The sequence below is a fragment of the Rhinolophus sinicus genome, linkage group LG03 (assembly GCF_036562045.2).
Source record: "Rhinolophus sinicus isolate RSC01 linkage group LG03, ASM3656204v1, whole genome shotgun sequence".
Taxonomy (NCBI): Eukaryota; Metazoa; Chordata; class Mammalia; order Chiroptera; family Rhinolophidae; genus Rhinolophus; species Rhinolophus sinicus.
In genome coordinates this window covers 176,806,229-176,830,673 of record NC_133753.1, presented here as the reverse complement: position 1 = coordinate 176,830,673, position 24,445 = coordinate 176,806,229, and the positions used below count along the sequence as shown (strand labels likewise).

At 42.6% G+C, this 24,445-nt stretch overlaps 1 protein-coding gene across 2 annotated transcripts in view; it reads right to left on the bottom strand.

Annotated features, from left to right (window-relative positions):
* Nucleotides 1-795: 795 nt before the first annotated feature.
* Nucleotides 796-24,445, bottom strand: part of AGXT2 (alanine--glyoxylate aminotransferase 2) — a 39,949-nt gene continuing 16,299 nt past the window's right edge. For both annotated transcript variants that reach the window (XM_019737289.2, XM_019737290.2), the window contains exons 4-14: nt 24,322-24,445; nt 22,689-22,783; nt 20,867-20,960; nt 20,141-20,234; nt 16,322-16,422; nt 15,637-15,729; nt 12,058-12,190; nt 10,454-10,545; nt 8,693-8,842; nt 6,818-6,916; nt 796-2,567 (exon numbers count right to left, since the gene is read on the bottom strand). In XM_019737289.2, the coding sequence (XP_019592848.2) occupies nt 2,460-2,567; nt 6,818-6,916; nt 8,693-8,842; nt 10,454-10,545; nt 12,058-12,190; nt 15,637-15,729; nt 16,322-16,422; nt 20,141-20,234; nt 20,867-20,960; nt 22,689-22,783; nt 24,322-24,445 (1,183 nt within the window). In that variant the 3' untranslated portion in view covers nt 796-2,459. The remainder of the gene's footprint in view (nt 2,568-6,817; nt 6,917-8,692; nt 8,843-10,453; nt 10,546-12,057; nt 12,191-15,636; nt 15,730-16,321; nt 16,423-20,140; nt 20,235-20,866; nt 20,961-22,688; nt 22,784-24,321) is intronic.

The window sequence follows — 24,445 nt, the reverse complement described above, 5'->3', positions numbered from 1 at the left end:
TAATTTGAAGTGTCCTTGTGACAGCCAAATGAATGTGTCCAGACAGCTAGAGTCTTGGGGTTGGGCTCAGAAAAACGGTTGAGACAGAAGATGAATATATGGAAGTCAGTCAGCATGGGCACGATAGGTGAAATTTCTGAGGTGGATGATAGAGAAGAGAGCATAGCATGGAAGGAGCGATGGCCCAGGACAGAACCTTGTAGAGGAGGAGTTGCCAGGACAGAGAGAGAGAGAGAGAAGGAGCCACCTGAGATAGAAGGATCACGTTGCAGAAGCCAAGGAAACCGTATTAAAGAAGGAGCAGTTGTTTCGAAAGAACATTCCAAGGAAACACTAAGTTTTGGCCATAGGAAGTCTCTGGTGGCCTTTTGAGAAGGCAGCTTCCAAGAAATGAGAGGCAGGAATGAGATTCTAGCGGTTGAAGCACGGACAGGGGGGCAAGAAAATATAAATGGTGTCCCCAGAACTGCTCTTGGGAGATTTTGTAATGCAGGAAAGAAGAGAAATGTAGCTTGAAGGGGAGACATTTCAATTTGCATAGTTCATTAGTTTGCAAAGTCCTTTTATATCCATTACCTTACTCAAGTCCCAAGACAAATCAGCAGGTAGGAAGGGCAAGTATTGATATACCTGGGAACAAAATGAGATTCAAACGAGGTTAAAGCTTGGCCAAGGTCATCTATAGCAAATATGTGGAAGAACTGACTAGAATTCAGGTCATTTAGCTCTTAATCCAATGACTTTCCCCCCTGAGTCCAACCAGAGCATTCTAACGGGTTTGCAATACTTGCTTTGTTTTGCTTTATTTTATTATTTATTTATTTGTTTGTTTATTATTAGTTTCAGGTGTACAAAACAACCTAATGATTAGACATTTACATCCCTCACAAAGTGATAACCCCAGCAGGTCAACTACCCCTCTGACACGGTACAAAACTATTGCAATACTATTGACCATATTCTCTATGCTGTACTTTACATCCTGTGAGTATATATATTTAAATTGTAGTTGACATTCAGTGTTATTTTGTATTGGTGGTATACAGGTATACAGGTGAATTAGGTATACAGCTCAGTGGTTAGGCATTTATATACTTTATGAAGTGATCCCCCCATAAGTCTAGTTGTTTGCTGTATTTGGATATTGGACACTGGAGGGCGTTGAGCTCCTTGTTAATGGGTTTCCATCTTATCCATGGGACAATGGGGAGCAACTGGAAGGTTTTGTGCAAAGGAATGGCATGTTCAAGTCAAGGCCTGAGGGAGACAAAGCTGGCAGTGACGCATAGCATGTGTTAGTGAGACACCTCAGGGAGCAGACCTTTACGACATGGCTTCAAATTGGGTCACAGCTCAAATAAACATCGCATTGCATGCTGAGAAAATTATTTTCCTTTCAGTGCTGTGGACCCTCTTTTGTTTGTGTTAAGCAGAATGTCACATTTTGCCTGTATCTTTTAGCAACACCCACCCCCCTGCCCCCCCAAATTCTCTCTATCTCCCTTTTGAACAAAGAATTAGCCTCAGGCTGAGAACAGCTGCAAGCAACTAGATCTCTCTAGAACTGAGTTACATTGCTTTGTGTTCACTCTATTTCTATGATTACTTTCTAGTCCTGACACGTAGTACTGATTCCTCATTTATTATAAGTATGGAAAGGGTTTGATCAAATACATCTAAGTGAACAAAGTCAAATTAAGGAAAAATATTAAGTCAATTCTAAGACAGATATTATACACATATGGGGAAAAAATAAACATGATGAATGTGCATTCTAATGACCAAAGTTTGGGAAATTCTCGTATCGGAGACAATTGCAATAGGAGTAATGAGGGTTTAGTCCACAATGGGATGATAACAGTGGAAATGGAGAAGTCTCTGATAGGCATTTTTAAGGGAGTTAAAGGATTTGGGGTATTTTCTGCATCATTTCTCAGGATGCTTATGACTGCAATGACAGAAAACTTAAGTTGAAAAGGCTTGTGCAGTGCAGTGAATTTATCATCTCATATACCAAGCAGCCCCAAGATAGGGTGACGTGGTTGGAGGAGTCCCATCATGACAAATGATGCTTCAGTGCAAGGAGAAAACATCTCTTGTGGAGATGAAGAGTGAAGGATGAAGAGACCTTTCCTTGAAGGCACCTCCGCAAAAGATTTTACTTCAGGATTCATTGTCCTACAATACATCCCATATCATGCATAAGCCAATCACCACAAAGGGAAAGCACATGACCATAACTAACCTAGACTAATTAGGATTTATTCTCTGCACTAGTGATAGAGACCCTTTCCTGAAGGATGGATTGCTCAACAGCATAGAGGCTCTGTTAACAGATATGGCCCGTAGGCAGTCAGTCACCTTTTACAACCTATACCAGTGCTTCTGAAATTCCTCAGACTAACTCCTGAACATAAGTGGGAAGTTCTTGAGGCTTGTGGTTTTTTATTTTTTAAATTTTATTTGGCTCTTCTCTCCATGTGTTGGATTAACGCAGAACGAAGTACTTCCGTTGCAAAATCAACTTCTGGTTTAGTGATGCACATCGGGGGCGCGATGCGGAATGTCTGAGGAGACAAAGAAAAATAGAGCAACGATCCTCAGAGACTTAAATGTGACTTCAAGGAAATGGACTAAACTAAGAATCCCCAAACTTGCTCTTATGGCATTTCTTGCATTTCCCTCATGGGTTGAGCTCCTTCCTCCCTAACGCTGTACCCAGGCCATTTACCCCCCAGTCTCTTAAAAAGTCTGGTACCATCAGGCTCTGCTCCTTTTTCTTTTTGTCACCGGCAAGGTCCTCCCACTGTCTTCACTGACATCTTAGGTACCCACCTACACTCCATTCCTGCCATCACCGAGGGTGACCTCAATGTCTGTGTGTACAACCCAACAAACTAGCTTCTCAGTTTCTGGATGGCCACAACTCCCAGAACCTTCATCTTCGCTCCTCTTCATCCAGTCACACCCAAGGCCAGCGCCGTAAGTCTCCTCTTCACTGGGGATAATTCAATTTCCGATTCCCGTTACATCTGCCCTTTCCATGAAAACTTCAGTCTCCTCATCCCTCCATTATCTTCAGACCTATCACCCCAATCAGATCTCTCCTACCCAGCTTGGAGTACATGGGTGATTGAACCACTCTCTCGTCTACCCCTTTACTTTGCTTGCATCTCCACTGTTCTGCTTCTGTACCCAAGCGCAACGTCCTGGCCCTGATCGAAGCTATAAGTGAACTGCTTTGCGCCAACATAGGTAGTTGAGAAATGTTAAAGAAAATCAAGCTGCTGGGCAGACTGGCACCACTAGATATGCAGGTTCTCTAACTTCTGCTGGTCCCCTACATTTTTCTCGTTCTCTGTCAGCTTCCTTTCCCATTCTAAACCTTTGTTATTCTCAATGTCTTTGCTTGACTCCTACGCACCTGACTCTATTTCATGGACAGTCTTGCTTCGTGCTTCTCAGAAGCTGTTAGACAATATCTTTTTATAAACTTGTTTGTTCCCACATCGGTTATTGTATCCTGGCCTGAAGGTTCAGAGAATGAGGTGTCTGAACCTGTTCAACTCCAGTAATGTCATCTGTGCTCTTGACCTTGATACTTCCATCACCTTGACTCCAGGAAACATCCCCACGTTCTCTTGCATCTTCAAATTCTGTTCGACCGCCCCTCCCGCAGTCTATAAGCAAGCAGGCTTCAGCTCTCACAGCCACCCAAATCCAAACCACACCAAAGAAAAATCTGTGGACTCCCCCTGGTCCCTTCTAGCTACCGTACAAAGGCTCTCCTCTTGTCCAAACTTTTTAAAAAGACTGGTTGATGCTTATTGGCCATCATTTTTCACTCTGCCATCCCGCTTCACGTCTTGACCCCCTGAGGCCTGGTTTCTGCCCTGACCCACCTTCTGATACCACTCTAGCTAGAGTTGCCAGTGACCTGCTTAGTGCAGGATCCAATGGCGTGTTTCTCCCTTTGTCTTTCCTGGACTTCTCTGCTGCATTCGGCACTTTGGTCCGTGCCTCTTCCTGACCCTCCTTACAGCCTTGTATCCATGACTCCACACTCTCCTAACTCTTGTCGCACCTCTCCGCCCTTGTTTTGTCACCAACTAAGGCACGTTTTCCTCCCCCTGCCCTTTAAATGTTGGTGCACAGGTTTCTAGACTCATTTCACTGCATTTTTCATCTAGACACCCTCAGAGATGTCTTCAGTCACCACTTATATGCTGATGACTCCCGAATTGTGATCTTCCCCTCAATCCTTTCCTCTGAGCCACAGCCTTGCCTGTAGAAATGGACGTCCGTAAACCCCTGAAATGGAGCATGTTCAAAGCCGAACTCATTCTCACCCTCCGTCAACCAAGGTAGCCGTGAGGGATTTGTCCTTGACTCCCCTGCATTCTTCATATCCAAGGCCTGTGCATTTATTTCACTTCCAGAATCGTTTTCAGAGCATCTCCTCTGTCACTACCACTACTGCTCCAGTTCAAACAGCATCATCAGCCCCACCTGGACTCCCGGTCTCCAGTCTTGACTCCTCAGGCTTATCCTCCTCAGAGGACATATTCAGAAATCAGACTGCCTGAGTTTGGATCCTGGTCCTGCCACTTACTAGCTGTGTGACTTGGGCAATTTACTTAACCTCTCTGTGTCTTTTTCTTCATCTGTAAAGTAAGGATAACAATATTACTTACTTTATAGGCTTGTTGAGAACATTAAATGAGTCGTTACATACATAGAGTTTAGAACGGAGCCTGACAGTAGTGAGGCTTCTTATTATGACCACTCACTGCGTCAAGCTGTATGGTCTAGCCACACTAGTGAGCATGTAGCTCTTTGCATTCTGCCGTATTTCTATGCATGCTTTGAGTGACTTTCTCATGGCTTAAGTCTCAGCATAGCCAGAAAGCCTGGCCTAGGAGTCCCTTCTCATTCCCTCTATAATACACTATTTTATAGCTATGGATGAGCTTACTATATGGTAATTTTCTGTTTGTATGTCTTTCTCTCCTGCCAGCTCCATGAAGGGAGAGACCAGGTCTTATTTATCATTGCAACGTGAGTATCCAGTATAGCAAATGCTAATTAGCACTTAAGTGTTTGCCACATTACTAAGGAATAACTAAGCAAGTAAACTATTGTTTTACATCTTTAGAAGTTGCCCATCTTAGGATTTTTAATCATTACTTTGTTTGATTTGTACGGAAAGCTATTTGCGACCAGGATGAGGAAAAATCTCACCAAGCATGTCCCAGCAAAAGTGCTCATTTCAGTTTTGTGTGGTACAGTTTGATCTGGGCTGGGAGAGCTTTAAGCCTATTTGTTTCCAGGCTGAGGAGAAGTTGAGGAAAAGTTGCAGATACCAGAGAACACAGATGTTTCCTTGAGCAGAGGTGGGGGAGTGTTGAGGGTCTAGAGCGGGTAGAAAATCTAGAACTGAGCAGGAGTGACACCTCATTCTCTGAAACTTCGGGAAAGGAGGCAAGAAATGGATGTGCGAACGGATGAATTTATATTGAGATCTTGCCTAATAGCTTCCATTTTCTCTGAGAAGTATGAGGCAAGAGTGTTCACCAGACTGGAGTGAGATACAGGAATGGATCAGGGAAGAATGACTGACACTTAAAATGGGAATGAAAGATGACAAACCACAAGATCAAATTAGGGGAGAAGCAGAAATGACCCTAAATCTTAAATCTCTGCCCCAGAGCCAGTCCCTGGTGAGGGGTTTAGGGGTTGATGGCTTTACCAGTGTGGGGGCAGAGCCCCAGAAAGTAGTTTCCAGGCTCTCGGCCTCACATAGACAGGTGCTGGCTCAGGTAGTAAATGGCCAACTGTGATTGCATGGCCATCAGCTGTGGCTAGTTGGCCGTCAGCTGTAACCAGTGAGCCATTGGCCACTAATATAACTGCTGTGGCTACGCTAGCAGAAAGAGGAGAGAGAAGAATGGGGGCTAGCAAGTAGATGGCGGCTGGGCTGGCAAGCATGGATGGCGGTTTGCGGACAGTGTGGATCCAGCCTCCAGTGAGAGTATAGTGCTGCCAGAGAGAATATAGTGGTATGACTCCCCTACCTATGGCTCCGTGGCCTCACCATATCCTGCGTTCTTGTATGGGGAGTGGGAGCAGAGACCCCACAGGCCTCCCTGCATGACACCAGCATTAGTAGCAGCCCATGCTCACGGGGCAGGGCCACACCATAGCCCTGACTTGGCTGTCAGGGGAACTGTTCTTGGCTTTCCCAGCAAGGGAGCACGGAGAGCTTGGTCCCCTGCGTCTCCCAACCTCAGGTGAAGGGCACTGGAAGTGGCTGATTTTGAGTTCTGCATTAGACACCGGGCCAGGGTAGTTCCTCACCGCTCCTGCAGGGTCACCGGTTAGGTTGCTCATGGCGACAGCAGCCACTCAGTTTTAGCAGGTTCAGGGGTCACAAAGTCAGAGCCCAGGGCTCAGGTAAGAACACTAGGATTGCTCTTACAGGACTTAGAATTAACTCACACATGAGACAAATTATTTACTGCATGACTGTTATGACTCTATTATGACCCATACTGTAACTCCTCTGGTTTGTACATCTCGTGTATGCATTATGCCGCGTTAGCCTCTCTGTCTAGTCCCCACAGAACTGCAATAACCAAACCATTTGAACACAGCGCCCCCTAGTGGCTTGAAGGCTTCATTGATACTTTCTTTTGAAAACACCTGAGAGCTATGCCTAGAGGAAGTGGGGCTTGGGTCTCTAAGAAAAGTGACCAGCATTGGGACATCAGGGAGATGCCTACATAAAGTGATAGGTAAAGACCAACCTTTCTCTTACCTGGGAAAAAATGCCACCTCTGCCAATTATAAGCCCCATGTGTTTGCAGTCCTGGTGGATTTGATTTACTTCTTCACGGGGAAGAGGCTGGCGGCTCATCTGTAAATACATTTAAAAAATATTCTTATTTGGTGTTTGAATAGTTAAAGACACTTCCAAGAGAAAAAGTAAAAGCAACTCAAACAATGCTTTTCTCTCCCTCTTAACCCCTCTCTCTCCCTCTAACATTGAATAAAGCTATTAATCGCTGAACTGGATAGTTTTTTGGGGGCTATTAAATATTAATAATATTTATTACTGATAATATTCAATATTTGCTGTAATCCCAATTCACCCCAAATTCCCAAAGACAAAATGAAGTTGAATGCAGACAGCTAGTGAATCTTGGCTTTGCTAGGCTACCCTGGAGGCTTTGTTCTTTAATGGTTGAATTTGGAGTCTGCTTCATTTATGCAGAAATTCTCCTCAACTCTTCACTTTGTTTTGCTCATGTGGGGAGCTCTTTCAAAGTCCAAGAAATGGCTCAGAAGTTGTATAAGGGTACAACAGCCAAGCTTTCCCTGAGCCCCAGCACGGCCTGGGCAGTTGGGGTGGGTCCATTTGTCCTTATTTTCCCTGTGTGAAGAATTTGCTTTCTCCCCCAAGACTCAGTCCTCCAGGGTTAGGAAAAAAAAGTGCTTTGGGAGCCAAGAGACTGTTTCAGGTCACTAGGAATCTGAAGTTCGCCTCTACCTGTGGATCCAGACATGCCAGCTCCCCTGTGGTGACACTGGGCTGGGGGCTTGTGGCCTTTCTGTGTGTCTCCTGTATTCTGAGTCTGTGAGTACGAGCTCCTCCCTCTCACTTAGTGGTTTCAAGTCTGACTGTGTGTCTACATTAGCCAGAAGTTTTTTAGACTACAGGTGTTTGTGCCCCATGCCAGGCTTGTCGGTTTAGAATATTTGCAGCAGGGCTTAGACATCTGTATTTGTAAAATGCTGCTCAGGTCACTGGGCTGAGAACCACTGCTATGGTCCTATCTTGAGCGCCCAGCGCTTTCACTGCCACTGGTCTCTGTTCTGTAGCACAGCTACTGTTGCTCTCCTAAGAGGGTCTAGGCTTTGTTTTTATGGAGGGGAGAGAAAATTTCCTACTGACATGGATGTAAGGGTCACAGTAGAAACAATGGGAAAGATTTTAGAGAAATAGCGAAGAAACAATCAACAGCATCAGACATTAGAAATAAGGGGAAGAGAAGGAGTCAGATTATCTTGTGGTATTGAGGGTGGGTAATTGGCAGAACAGTGAAGGGTAAGAAACAGAAGCAGTGAACTTGGGAGGAAGAACTGGTGTGGGGAGAAATGCTAAGTTTAATTGTCATGTTGAGTTTGAGGTCACAGTGGGAGCTGTCATCAGAAAATCACATCCCTCCTTGTTTACTTGGGAGATTGAAATCCATTCACAAACAAACAAACAAACAAACAAACAAAAAACCCACAAAACCCTGTGGATCATTAACATCCTCATCCCAAACCATCACCTCAGCCTTTTTTTCTGTCTCTTCTCTTTTATTTCTAATAGCTCTCTAGGCCACCATCTCCCTCCCTAAATAATTTCCTCCCTTCTCCATATCTGTAATTCTAAATATTCAGTCATCACTGATGTTTTTTGCCTAGTATGGCAAAAATAATAATACCAGTTCCCTTTTCCAAATGACCTCCCTCACCTGTCTAGAACTTTTGATGACCTGCTAGCATTTTGTTTATACTCAACACTCTGGCTGTCCTGTGTGCTATCTCTCCCTGAGAATCAATGAAATGAGCTAGTGCAGCTGTTTCCGACTTTAACTCCTGTCATTTCACGAACCCACAGACTGAGCAGTAGCTCAAAACCTACCTTATCCTTCACCATTTCTATTCCTATCATGAGGCCTTTGCCGCGGACATCCCCGACAATTTCAAATTCATCCCGCAGTTTAGCAAACTTCAGCAACATATAGGTGCCAACTTCTTGACTGTTTTCCTGTAGATTTTCTTCTTTAATCACCTGTGGAGAGAAAGACCCCCCCAAAAAAAATAAAGTTCTAAAATTCGTTAGGAAACATGGAGAAGTAAATATATATGACCTTCTTTACAGAAACTTGACCAGACAAATGGAACCTGAAGTCAAGTGTGGCCATATCATGTCCTACAAAAAGTTTAGCTGCAAAGGAGAAAAAAGGCCTTGGTAGGGAGGGATACTTTCCCTATACCATCCTCATCTTCAGGGGTGGGTAAGAATTTAGGAAAGAATAGAAGACATGTCTGAATGCAGGCTGCAACACAGATTCCACAATCCTGAGATTTAGTATTGCCTGGCTTTGCTAAGAACTAGGCTACAGTGGTGAATAAGACAAATGCTCCGAGGAAAGAAATGTCACAGATTTTTGTCCTACTGGGGGCATGTTGGCCTTTGTGGGCTCCCAGACAGACAGGCTGTCATTGCCCACATGCCTCACTCCAGGGTCCTGGCCTCTTGAGCTGAGTGGAGCCCTGTGTGGGCCCAGAATCAGGCACCTGAGGACAAAAAAGGGTTTTCCCCTGGCACTCACAGCAGAGACCTGTGAGTCTCGATAAGATGCATGTAATGTACTACTTTTCTATTTGGCTGATAATAATTGCACGTCTCTAGGCAAAACATTGATGTTTTTAAGATCTTTCCTATTCACCTAAGTCCTCTCTACCTCCTTCTAAATTGGTTGAGGTGACATAGCACTTAAAAAAAAAAAAGTTGGCAATAGCTACAAAATGAAATAAATGACACATGTCTACCCACACTTTCTCATTTAATAATTTAATTATATTTGAAGGTACTTTTTAATTAGCCAGGGCAGCTTTTACTTACTTATTTTTTATTTAGAAATACTTTTAAATTTAAGTTTTTGAATAGATGAATCATGTGCCTGCTTCACAAATCAGAAATTATAATAGTGTATGGAGTAGAATGATCCTTACTGACCCCTGCCTGCCAGCCTCCACGTCTCCCTCCCCACAAATAACTGCTGTGATTCGTTTCTTGAATAGCCTTCCAGAAAAACATTATACTTATTTAAGCAAATGCTATTATGCATATTAGCAAGGACATTTAAAAATTATTTTCTACAAATAAAACCTCAGGCAAAATCAATGGAGTGAGGCTGAACAATAGCTGAATTACCTAGCTGTAATGACGTAGCACTCAGTTTCTCTTTAGTCTTTTAATTTATGACAGTGCAAAAAAAAATGAAGGAAGAGTATATAAGACGGGGCCAAAATTAAACTGAAATCAAGGACCGCAGTTGATAACTATCCATAAAATACCACTTAAATAACAAAAGAAATTTCAGTGCTACTAGCTGGTTAGAGGAATTCTTACATTTCCCATGCATGTGAGGTTTACTATATATTTCTTATTCAGTAATTCAAGCACCAAAACCAGATCTTAAAAAAAGACAGATGTCAGAATAATAACTGGACATCTAACTTAAATTCATGAACTAGAATTTACTCTCCTCTTTGATAATGTAATGAGAGTTCTGATACTGTGTGTGTGTGTGTGTGTGTGTGTGTGTGTGTGTGTGTGGCTTTGAAGTAGTCATTTTGCAAAACGAGCGAGGTTCACTTGGTTGCTGGGATGTACCTCGAGCACGGCTGATCCAATGGCACAAGCCACGGGGTTCCCTCCGAAGGTACTGAAGTGTAACATGCATTTAGCCAAAGACTTGGCAACGTCTAGGGGGAGAAAATAAAGGTGGATAATGAGTGACAGACACATCATCTATAATCTCCCATCACATTTGGATTCCATTTACTTTCATGTTGTAGGTCACATCGTAGCCAATTCATTCTTCACTCACCAGATAATGGAATTTCTGGATGGAATTTCGCCCTTCCCCCAATTCCTATGTGGTAGTCCTAACCCACAGTGTGAACGTATTTGGAGACAGGGCCTTTAGAAAGGCGTTAAGGTTAAACGAGGTCATAAGGATGGTCCTAATCCTGCAGGACTGGTGTCCTCAGAAGAGGCCAGAGCTCTTTCTCTGTCTGCAGAAGAGAACATGCAAGGACACAGTACGAAGGTGGCCGTTTGTAAAAGAGATCTCACTAGAAACTAATTCTTCTGGCACCTTGATCTTGGACTTCCAGCCTTTAGAACTGTGAGAAAATAAATATCTGTTGTGTATGCGACCCAGCCTGTGGTATCTTGTTATGGTCGCCCTAACTGACTAATACAGTGGATAAGGAAAAATTGCTTATTTACTCAACTAGAAGTTTAATAAGAAAATCTTATGTGTTATGTGAACTGAAAAGTCCCTTGATTTATGGGAATTTACATGGAGACCTTCATTAGCTAAAATTCTATCTTTCTGTCTTCTACTCTTGGGACTAAGAAGGAAATACATTTTTAAAAAAATCACATCAAAGATTTAGTAACATAATTTCTGGATTGTCTCAGGGTGAGTATATATTCAGTTAATTATACTTTACTTTCCATAATACATCCATATTTTTGTACCTTTAGTTATTCAGTAAAACACTGAGCTATCACAAGGCACTTAAATATCTGTTAGCACCTCCAAAGTGTGGGAAACACAAATGAAACAGTTTTAAGATTTTCAACACTAAATGGTTCATAAAAATGATTTTCTGTAAAACCTCACTAAAATGAAAAATTCAGTTAATTCTAATGTTCACTTTCATAGAATGTTCTGACTAAGTGAGATTGTACTGTATTTGGCTGTTTTGTGAATAAGACATCAACAGAGAAAACTATCACTCTGGACCTTGAGTCTATAGCTTCTTGGTGTGGCAAGACCAAGTAAGAGATTCTTTCCAGAATATGAATCCCATGGAAATTTCAGGGTTGGCTTCAGGTTGGTTACGTGTTGGCAACGTGTGTTGGTCTTGTTTTTGTGGCACATTTCCTTTACCTCGTCAGTATGGTTGAACCTTGCTTTTCATTTTGGGGGCAGGAGAATTAGTCTTCCCTCCAGCAAGAACAAAAGGGATGGCTTGCTTTCTTCTGCTCATGATGGGTCGGAGACAGTGATGGGAGCTACACACACATTTCTGTCTGGAAGACAGACTGTTTCTCTTTTTCACTGCTTGTGAAATGCACGTGGAGCCCCCATCACTGTCCCCAACCCACACAAATTCCAATACATGTGGTTTTTAGTTTTGTTTTTTTACCATCGCTGATGCAGGAGGCCCAGAAGCAAACACAAATTACCCAGTAGTTCCTACCTGGAGTTGTCACAACTGCTGCCATGGGAAAGCCATTCGCAATCCCTTTAGCCATGGTGACGATGTCTGGCAGAACGCCGTGGGTTTGGAAGCCCCAGAAGTGAGAACCCAACCTTCCAAATCCTGTCTGCACCTGATGGAAGCAAATCCAAAATGATGGGAAATCTTTAAGAAATGCTGGTATTTCTGACTCTCTGATCTCTTCACTTTCATCTTCCCCTTCTCCTCAATGTCATCATCACAGCCACGGTCATTGCCGTCTTTGTACGATTATGGACGAAGCACTTTTTAAACTGTGCCTGGACTTTTAGGCACCCAAAGCCATGTACTAGCTTTGTGTGATTCTGGATCTGCTTCTTAAGTCCTCTGAACCTATGTTAACTCTGTTAAATAGAAATACTAATAGCAATATATCTGTGAGGGCCATAGAAAGGATCATTATTATCAGCAATTCTTAATAAGCATCTCCTGTGTGCAAGGCGGCAGGGGAGAAGAGTGGAGAGGCAGTGCCTGGCCGGCTGGCTGAGGCAGGAGTTACAGTCAGTGGATCGGGGCTGTGGCACCTGCTGCCCGGCACGGATAGGCTGGTCATACTCTTCCCTGGGACCTCCTCTTTCTCCCTGCAAAAGACCCTTGACCCAGGCCTGAACTGAGTTGACCTCAGTTGTGCTGTGCATGCTGCTCCCTCTCCTTCCTGCTGCTTCATCTCACTAACTCCTCTTGTCCTTCGAAACACAGTGTTTTCATCATTTGGTCTAAGAAGATTTCCCTGAGCCCCCGTAGGGCCCCTGCTCAAGGCAGCTGGGCATGCTGCCCTCAGAATCTCTCACCTTGGACTGTTATCACCTGTGCACGTGTCTGACGACAGGGACAGTATCTTATTCCTCTCTGGATCCGCAACACCTAGCAGAGTGCCTGATGACAATAGACGCTCAGTGTTTGTAGAGTGAACAAAGAAGTGGCAGAAGTGCCTAACTGAATAAAGCCACAGAAACATTTCCATGCAAATTTCTGCCAGAGCCTCTCTGGTGAAGGTTCTGTGATTTTTGGCTGGCTCTCAGCCCCTTGGTCTGTCTGTCTATCTCTCTACACAGACAATCGGCAGGTGGGGCGCAGAGGTGTGGGCATTTGGAGCTGATTCTGAAATGTACTTGAAAGAGCAAGCTTCTTTCTCAGGCTTCCCTTTCACGCCCTGCTCTCTCCAGGCTGCTGCAAAAAGGTGGGTTTCAGGGGTTAGAATTAGGTGATGGCAAACGACGTAGGAGAAGAGCTGAGACATGGGAGTCACACAGACCTGGCCTGGAATCCTGGGTCTCCTGTTTCCTAGTTATGGGCCGCTGAGCAAGCTGATGAATTTGTCCAAATGAGATAATGTAGGAAGAACTCATGGAAAAATCCATTCATTTTGTCTTCCTGCCTTCATTTTTTACCCCATCTATCTCAGTATCATAAATAAATGGTAAAAATTCGGAATGCTTGGATAATGCATAAAATGATGTAGGACAATAAACCATGTTTAGTCACCTAGGAAGTATCAGTTTTATAGACTCTTTCAGTAGAACAGAGAGGACTCATTCTAAGGTTCATAAGCTCAGATGTCTTCAAGGGTAAGAAGCATATCCTAGTAGAGGTGGGCCGGGTCTACGAGGGTGACCAGGGCTGAGGACCACGCGTGTGCACGTCCTGCCTAAAAGCGGTCAATTTCAAGTCTAACCCTAGTCCATGTCAGACCAGACTAGCAAAGACTGGCTTCCCACTTGGCCCCAGAGGCAGCCAATTTTCTATCTTTGGTCCCAAAGTCCTCATTTTAAAGAAGAGAAAAGCAAGGCTAGCTGATTCCGGTGACTTGTGTAAGATCATGTGGCGGCAGCACTGGTCCCGCACTCAGGTTTTCCATCCCCTGCTCCCTCTTTTTGTGCCACCCTTTGCCTTTCTACACAACTGTTCTGTCATTGAGAGGCAGCTTGGCCAGTGGCTAGTGTGGCCTTGAGCCCGGGTTTGAGTTCTGGCTCTGTCCCTACTAACTGCAGGTGATTTAACTATCTTGGACTTAAGTTTACTTATCTATAAAATGGGAATAGTATCAATGGTACTTACCTTCTAGAATGGTAATGAGAATTAACAGTTAATTACATGCAGAGCAATACGAACAGTGCCTGCCACATAGTAAGTGCTCAGAAAGTTCCAGCTATTCTTAGCTTTATCTAGTCATTAGGACCACCCTCCTGAAAGTCACTTTGTGTTAGTTTCCAATTACGTTCTTGAAAGTGACAAAACCATATACCTTAGAAAATTCTGAAATCCATATTTTCTTTGAATTCTGTCTACCTTCCCTCTAATTAGTACAACTGCGGCACCTTCACTCTGTGCTGATTCCGAAGGTTACAGTCTATTTTTCTCACTGATGTAGTTCATTGTAAACTGAGTGAATATACTTTTCTTCTTTTTAAATAACAGACTAACTTTCTTCAGCTAGGACTTTTTGATTCGTTCATGTTGCCTAAATTTGTACCAGCAAGTTGGGGAAGGGAGGATGGGCTTGGAGGGGGAGCTGGCCCACGCTTCCCCATGCAGTGCACTGGGGGTTGTCCAGTCCCCCTGGGATGACAGAGACATGGCTGTGCATGAAGAAATTGCAGGTGGGGGCGGGGAGCGGGGAGAGCCCCCTGTCTGCCATCGGAATGTTTAGTTGAGGAAAACTGTTCAGGCAAAGATGGCAGGACTGAAACTGGTGTGACACATAGAAATACTCCCCCTGTTCTTTGTGGGTCAAACCATGGTTAGAATCGTGATGAACGGGCGTGATGAATGAGTTGGGATCATTCTGGGGGCCTGACCATCATTCTCCTGCCTTTGAGCCTCATTCCTATTCTCAGCAGACAAAACGCTTTCTTTGGTACATGCTATTTTGAGGTGTGACCAATACATGGGTCCCTTTTTAAAAACACACAAGCCACAGCTCACAGAGCCAGGGAATTTTATGCCTTTCAAAGTCATCCCCGTGGTGGTATTGTGGGCTTCTTCCAACAATGCTGACTGAATTCAAGCTATTTTAGACTATTTTGGAACTATTTTTTGGAATATCTGCAATGGCGGTGTGCTCTTCTAACTTAGAGGCTAACTTTTTTTCTTTTTAAATATTATCTCCAAACAAATTTTGTTATTAAGGCAAGATGAATGCTGCCAGGCTGGATAATACTATTTTGGCAAAAATTACTTGATGAAAACTTGGTTGTGAGATTAAATTTCCTCTGTGGTTTTTGAGCTGTCCCTGACGTACCCCCACGTAGGAACTTGACAATTATGTTGAGCTATGGAAGCATCACCTATGCCTGTTAGCACCTGATTTGACAGACTTCAATTTGCATGTTTAAGTTCTGCTGCATGTACTTGTTAAACAGACCAACTAACCCACTAACAATCTAACCAGCCAACTGGCAAAAGCTTCATTAACTTATACCCACCCACATCTTGGAATTTCCACCCTAGGTGTTTCCTGCCTGGAATACAGAGACACGTTTAAAGAGGCTGCTGCCTGTGCCTCTCACCCCACATCACACTTATTCCGTGGCCACTCACTTCGTCTGCGATGCACACGCCTCCCCGCTCTCTCACCAGCTCGAAGGCTTCCTTCAAAAACCCCTTCGGGTACTGAACAAATCCATTCACCCCCTGCAAAGGAACACACCAAGAACACCGATAATAATAGCATAGGCTTTTGAAAGTATTCAAACAAGGAAGACCGGTTATCATCATTACCATTAATGATACTAGCAGTTTTTAAAAGTCTCTAGAACGGTTTCAACTAAGGGTGACAAGACAGGTCATCAGTCTTATGCCAGGTCTTCTGAGAAAAGGATGCACATGTGTTATTATATTTTTTTTCCTGAGATTAGAAAAACAACTAGATTAAGGGGATTTAGCAAGATTATACAAAGGCTCCCCCTGACAGTGGGGGTGTTATGCAACTGAAAAATCATTGGGGATTCCCTTTGTTTAGAATTTTAGGAGTTCAAAAGTTTCATGTGCACGTATTTATCTGTTCAGTCTGGGAATGCAGGAGATGGGTATTTTTTTTTTTTAAAGGTCAATTGAAAATCAAGGTCTCTTTTTTTTTTTTTTTTCCAAGGGGACCAAGAAAATGAATTTGGAGAGGGATGCAGCAATGGTTACTTAAATCATTTTACAATTCTCTAGAATGTATGAATTAAAATCTCATCATTTAAAACTCAGCTCAATTAACGTCTCAGGCTAATAGACTCACTTGAATTGGCTCTGCAAAAAACCCAGCGATTGATTTGGCCACCGAAGTGTTCAGAGTATCTTTGAACTGTTCAATATACTGGTCTTTAGCTTGGCAGCAGTCTGCAAATAACAAACAAGCAAATAAATAAACAAATTTGAGGATGTGAGAATGGTATCCAGAAGAATGGGAAAAAAAGATAGAAAAAAGAAAATAGGATGAGTAAATTGACTAGAGTCTCTCAAAATACTGTAAACCAAGATACGAGGATATAGATTTCTGAAAGAGGGACTTTCTGTCAGAATGACTTGTATTGTGATTCAAGCAGCCAGACTAGGACAGCCACAACGACACAAACAAACCACTTCAGTTGTTTCATCTGGGGAAGAAATACCCCCGAAGTATCATTGAGTCTGTTTCACCTAAGGACATGCATCCTCTCAATTGGATAAATTTAATTAAAATGTAATTGGGGTATGGATTTAATCTATTTGAAAATAACTCTATTTACCGTGTATTGCTACTTAAGCTGGCATAAAAATTTAAAGTTACAAAGTGTCTCAGTCTTTAGAGTTAGCAAACATGTTTGTAGAATGATTAAAATTCAGTCTATGGAGGAATGTACTAGAGCCAGATGAACTTCATCTACTGTAGCAAAGGAGAGGAAACTTTCGCCTCTGGAATAGCAAAGATCCCAGGTTGACTGCATCCATATAGGACCGAACCCTCAGAATTTTTACCCACACCTGTAATTTGGTTCTAAAGAGAACCACAGAGTATTTGAACTTCAACCTATATCCATGGACAGCAGAAGGGATCAAGAGGGAGATGTGGATGTGATGGAAGCCCCCAGTCCCGGGGACAGTGAAAGCAGTCTGGGAGGCAAGTCACCACCTACCATCTTAATGCTTGCATAGAGCATGTCTGTAGCTCTGTCTCCTGAAGACTAGAGATAAGGAATAGAAAGCTTCAGTCATCACCATCAAGACTGAAGCATGAATCTATTTTAATCTTCAGCTTTTTATTAAAAAATGGGAAAAATACTACCTGGCCCCAAACATATTTTTAGGCTACAAGTGATATTTGGGAAAGCTTGTTTGACAGAGATATCTGACATCTTTCGTTAGCTAGAGCTGGGGGTTGGGGTGTGAAGAAGGAAGTAATGAAAATTCTATTAAGCCCACAAAGCACATTTTTAGCATCGGTTATGTTAGTTGCTGGGCAGGATAAAGTAGACAAATAAATCTATGCCTCTAGAGATTGAAATTTCCTATTTTTATTAAGGAAGGAAGAGAAAACGGCCTAGGATGACCCTAAAGAATGGATTTGACACGTTCAAAAGGTATAATTTGGAAAGTTAGCAAGCCCGTTTGTAACTAGAAAAATCAACCCCAATGGCTTAAATTTGGACAAAAACAAACCAAGAGAAGGTTTTGCTTGAACCAGTACTGGACCTTTCATGTTTTTTTTTTTTCTTTCACTGCCCACAAGTTCAGCAATGAGAGGGGTCATCCACAGTTATCAGCTTTTTACTTCATGTGGCATTTACTTCATTGGCTCATTGCTGTAACTCCAGGTCAGGCTGCCTCTGGAGAGTGATTTGGTGTCACCATGACAACACCAAGACGGTAGAGAGTGTATGCTCTGCCGGGTGCTACCCAAGCAAGAGAGTGGAGATGGAGAGTTCTATTTTAGCTGGTATAGAAAGAGTTAGGCAGAGTGAGGAATCAAGAAAGGAAAAAAAATATTTCAGGAAAAGGAAATTTGTCTTGCGAAAGGTGAAGAAGAATGACATGGTTGGTACCACGACTGGGATGTTGTGGAGGCAATGGGGGTTGAGAGGTGAATTTCATCTGAAATCCAGGGCCTGGAATGAACTTGGAAAGAAGGGAGATGATGAAATCTACCATAGAAACATCTATATTAGGCTCACAAAATGGGCCACTGCTTATGCTCCGTGGGGAGTGATGACGTAATTCTGAGGTGAAAAAACTACCAAGGTTGGCACTCGAATGAACCCTAAGAGGAACGGAGAACTAGAACCTTCTATCCTCAAAGTACTTTACATATTGGAATGCCTTTGTAAACATATATGAACACACCTTTTCTCAGACCCGAAGAGTGTCAGAAGAGGAGGAAGTCCCTTTTTGTATTCCAATTCTGTTTGAAGGTATGATATCGGGCTTATCTCTTAAAGACATGAGTTAAGAAAACAGCTGACTTCAGATATACCAAAGACAGCAGTTCAGAGAAGCAGAAATGAATGTCTGTCACTATCGTTTAACCTCCAGATGCCACTAGAGAGATGACTGTGGGGTTCTGGTATTTTCTAGTTGGCCTAAGACCGAGGAGAAGGCCTCAAAGTGGGAGGAGGCAGAGAGGATGGAGAGAGAAGGGGACACAAAGTAGGGAGGGAAGGAAATGACCATCTCTTGAGTGCTTCTGCCTACTAGGCTCTGGACTGGAGGTTTGCAGTCAGACCAAAGTCTGAGGTATGCCCAACTGATTTCAGTTCTTGATACCACACACATAAGATACACAGCTACGGCTGCATTTGCTGTTGCTGTTATCCATCCTCCTCTACAAAAAGTTCTCTTGCCTTGATCTCTTGAGCCCTGGGATAAGGGGTCAGGGAGGCAGGTATTGCTACCTCCATTTGACAGATGAGAAAGTGGAAGCAAAAATGCATCTTTTGCTCATAGCTGAACCACGGCAGGGCTGGGAGTAGGATCCAGGTGTCCTGACTTCATGTGTTGACTCAGTCCTGGCCAACAGAACAAAAGTTATTTTTAAGCCGAGGTTCATCCTGCTGCCACATCAGTGTGAATAAGGTGTGATCCTAGGTTAGGAACACTGGCTTGGGGTCAAGTCCTCGCTCTCCTGCCTCCTAGGTGTGGACTTCAGTTTCCTCCTCTTTGAAAGGGAGAGTTTGAAGGACAGCGTTAAATTTCTATATGGTTTTAAGTTCTGTGACCATCACATCTTGTTCCAAGGCTCATTCTTTCATCCTCCTACCTCCATGGGCTATTACCCACCTGGATTTGAAGATGACTGAATTTTCTTCCTGCAAAGTGATTTTTAAGACTTCTATTTGTATTCTTTCTCTTCACCTAGTGACGCTACTATTCTATTCAAGATCTTTTGGCTAGAGCATCTAGTTCTTTTTCTTCAGCACTACTTAGGAGCAGCTATTCAAAAGGTTCTGAACTGTGGTAACAAACATGAGGCGGGACTGAGCAAAAAACAGATGCTGTTTCCATGCCTTCTCTCCCTCATGTTAAGAATAAAGAATGCAAATAAAAATGTGATGGATAAATGGAAGCTTTCCTTGTGAGAATGCCTTCCAAACTTTTGCAAGATGTCAGCAGCCTTCAGAAATGGCCTTGTGTTTTGACAGCATCTTTCAACACATCTCATTTTGGCTGGCATTCTGCACCCCTAGGGGAGCCTCTTGACTGGAGTTTTGAGATTTCTGGAAGTATTCTTTTCCCTCTCCCCTCCTTCCATTGGTAATTGGTAAATAATTCCACCAACCTTGTTTTCTTTTCAGATCGATTGCAGAGTTACTGCTAATAGAGCCATAGAGCTTCTTTAATCACCAGGTGACAGTCTGTTTTTAGCTTAGCTCTGACAGCATGAGGTGCTTTTCCTAACAGCCAAATGCACAGTAGTAGGCATGAGAAGTGATTCAACAAGGGGTTGCTTTCTAGTTTTGTTTCCTTTGGCTTTTTCCTTTCCCACGTCTTAAAATCTGTTCACTCAGGAATGGTTCAGCCTTTCTCCAAGTTCCTTATCCCTCCTGACCTTCCACCATGGACCGCCCTCCCTGCCCCATGGGACCTGGTGCACAGCTGCATTTCCTAATTGTTTGCACTGGAGAATCTCGGCAGTGACTTCCTCCCCAAGGGCCACGGAAAACATCTGGGCACATTGTCTGCAAATGGCAAAAGAAGAAGTTGGGCACAACGTGAACACAAGACAGCCAAACTGGGCGATCATGTGGTACCAATCAAGGCAAGAGGATTTCTTAATTTGATATTGATTTTCCTCCCTTGCTCCTTCCCCACTTAAGATAAAAACCTGTTATTCTGCTTTGAAGAGATAATTCTTTTTTTCTTAGAAACAGTTATGTGGGCATTCTACAAAGGAAACTGATTTCAGTGTCTGCCTAGAAACAACTTGCTTAAGGGTTTGAAAGAATCAGACTAATTAGGTATCTGATTCTGATGCCGAAAAGGTGGGTACAGCACGTGAGAAGAGAAGCTGAGTACAAGGATAACTCTAGAAGTTTTATGAATTCAACGCTCTGAGAACTAATTTCAATGCATTTATTTGCAGTTTACTTGATTTTATTTAAAAGTAATAAACAAAAACCTCTATTATTAATTTTTACTCAGACTCTGAAGGTTCTTCTAAGAAACATTCCTCCCAAATGGTCTTTAATACAATTAAGTCAACTTGAGCCTCTGATTAATGATAGGCTTTATATTACTTTCTAATTCTAATGCCTGGAACATCTGATCAATTATTCCATATACCCAGCAGCCTTTAAATCTCAAAACTCACGGATTGGCAGCCTATCCCACTGGGCAGTTTCGTCTTGAAGAACACTATGTTTGACAAACCAAGTGTGTAAGGACTGCAGCCATGGTAGGCACCTCTGCAGACAAAAACAGTGGGAGGACAGAGTTAAGTTCAATGTTCTTTGATCAATGGCCTGTGGAACACGGGGTAGGACAAACGAGAACATTTGTGAAGGCTCTGGAGATAAAATGAGCACCGTTAACATGCAACTCCAGTGGTTTCTAAGAAATCTTCTAAGCCTATGTCAGGTGAATATGTTTATTTATCTTTCCTACTGGTGTCATAGATTTGAAGTCATGAAAGTAATTTTGGGGGCCAGTTAGCCAAGAACTCTGACCTTAGCACCTACCCTACTCTGTTGCTCTGAAGTAGTGAGACTCATCTTTCAGCCACATGCCAGAAATGATATATTTGATGAGTATTTGTCTTCAAAGTAGTTACCTTGAGAAGCCAAATATTCCTGTGATGCAGCTGTAGCTTAATACCTCTGGGTACACCCCTCTTTAAATGCCTCATAGCTATCGTATTTGGCGTTTAAGAGACAGGTTTTCTTTCATTTTGAACCTGAAACAGTCATATTTAGTATAAATCATTCTAAACACCATTCTAAACACTTGGCTTAAAATGAGTTTGGGCAATTTCCCAGATGGAAACAGCCCAAACTGCAGATTTAGGACTATGTATTCAGACTATGTGGTGGAATTGTCATATATCTTGTAAGAGAGAACACAAGCACGTGTTGAACCTCAGTAGCACAGTGACTGCTTTTAATAGATTGATACTTATCTGGACATACATCATCTGGAATGTTTATTTACCATGTTTCCCCAAAAATAAGACTGGGTCTTATATTACTTTTTGCTCCAAAAGATACATTAATAAGGTCTTATTTTTGGGGAAAAACACGTTAGGTAAAAGAATCACAATTCTTTATTGCCATATTTTATTGATAGCAAACGTTTCCTCATCCCTGTAGTTATTTCATGTGTTTTTTATACGTAATGTGTAGTATTGGATGTGCTGTGGTAATCAAATCTTGTGGAAATCTTATCTTCTTTAGAATCCAGACAGAAATCATGGCCAGAGGTGAACACGTGGGATGATTTCTTCATTCCATCAACTTTTACTATAACTTACTACTGTCTTTTACATAAACCTTATTAGAAGAGTGTTTCAATGTGCTGTATAAAATTACCCAAGAGAGGCGACTATAAGCAAAATTCATAGTTTTCTATTATTTTAATGCTTATAATTTAGCCATCATTGGTTTATAATTGATGTATTAAATTATCAATTCTCAAAAGTCACCCAAAAGGAGCAGAAATATACAGGGTTAGATAGGCATCCTCTGAACTTAAAAAGAATAAAAGATGAAAAATGGGTGCAGCCGGCACTATGAAATCAGCGTGTGGCTCCTTATCACAAGCAGACACTAAAGTGGGCCCAGTATCATGTGGTAATCATGCGCTTCTATGAGTGAAGACCAGTCATTTACCATATGTCGTAGTCAGTACCACACCTGAGAAGCTAAAAAGCTGTCACATGACCTTTGATTGCATAGGAGATCTATGACATAACTAGGACTCCAAGAGCTTTGTTACCCTAGTCAGGGACCACGACCTTGGAGCAGGTCAGTTTGGATCGGGTTATTTCATCATATAATTCATTTGACTGATCCTGTCTTAAAACCAAAAATCAGAAACATGACCCCGGGAAATGCCCCTCCCTGGTATATTTTAAAGATGGCATTTAGTATTGGGGTAAGCCACTGTTATTGAAATGGAATATTCCAAGGTGTGATTACCTGAAAGAAATGATGTCTGTGTTATTTGAGTGTGCTCTGGCCATCAGCATAGCTAAGTCATTGGCTTCGGAGCCACTGTTCACGAAGAAAATGACCTGAGGGAAAAGGAAGACACATGGCCTCATGTTTTAATTTATTTCCTTATTAGCCAATCAATTCAAAATTGTTAAGGACAGTATGTTCCAGCCTCTGAGTATTATTTATTTTTCTTTTCCCATTTTTTTAATTGGTTTCAGGTGCACAAAACAATGTGATAGTTAGACATTTATCTTTTATATCCCTCACACAGTGACAACCCCTCTTCCCCCATCCACTACCCCTCTGACATTGCACACAGTTATTACATTTCCACTGTCTCTATTCCTAATGCTGTATTCTGCTTCTATATACATACATATATATATATATATATATATATATATATATATACACACACATACCAGCCTCTGACTATTAAGGAGAGTTGCGGTCAGTCCAGCAGTCCCATCATTTAATTCCCATCTCAATCCTATCACTCTTCATTGGGTAGCTGCTAAGTGCTAGACATACAAAAATGGCTAAGGGATTGTCCCTGTTGTGAAACATTCTGGACTTTCATTGGCTTTCCTTGATGCTCTGCTAAATGCTAAGATGGGGAGACTTGCTGAGGTGTACACAGTGGTTAGTGGCCACGTAGATCTGAGAACAAAGTGTCTTAGTTCCTGAACGTAAGCCTCCCCATCCGAAGGCTTGAAACAGGCCGGCTCCCTGGTCCTGCAGCCCCAGAGGGTATCCCAGCTTGTCTGTTCAGTGTGTGTAAATGCTGATAAAACAAGAAAACAAACCAAAAATGTTGCTCATCTTGGCCAAAAGCAAGGGGAGATCGGAAGGGTAGTGGGTTCTCCAGACTCGGGACAGGCAGGCAGGTACGATGCCCTTGCTGACTTCCTTGCTTCTGCTCTGCCATGAATATGACTGGGCTGAACTGAGGCTGCAGCTATTCCAACTGTTTCCATCTCTTCTAGATAATATAGTGAATAGAATGTCCAGATAATGTAGTAAAATAATGGTAATAGCTAACACAAGGGACTGTTTTAGGTATTACATATATATTAACTCATTGAATCCCTAAATGCAAATCTTGACCAATATTTTAACATCTCAATTTGGTTAAAAAATTCGATCATTTCAGAGGCAGAAAAAAATCTCATTTAGCAAAAATATCTAAATGCCTTTAGACTAAATGAACTGGGTGATACATTAATTTTTATTTTAAAATGGCTCCACTCTTTGTCAAAGAAGAAACGCAAATGACTTTGCAGAGGGGCTATGAAGCAAAGAGAAAAAAAACCTCTTGAGGAACATAAAGGAGAGAGTCAGGAGAGTGGGGGCTCCTGCCAAGTGGTTTCTGCAAAGATTTGGCGGTAAGGAGAACAACCAAGGACAGGCAGAGCTGGTCAAGTGAGTATTGGCTGGTCTCACCAGCAATTCGTAAAGTCCTTTCTTCTTGATTGCTTTCAAATATGAGTATTAGCGCACTACTTCAGCTGTTCAATGCACAGACCAAATGCCCTGCCCACGTTCCTACTTCCCAGGGCAGCTCCCCTGGGATCACGATGTGACACCCGGCCCTTTCATCCTGGAGCTTTTATACCTTTAGAGGCTCAGGAAGAAGTGCTGAAAGCTTCTCTGTGTATTCATGGATTAGAGGGTGGAAGAAGAAGCCACTTGTGTGCCACAGGCGGCCAAGCTGCTTTTGTGCCACTGCGTTTACCTTC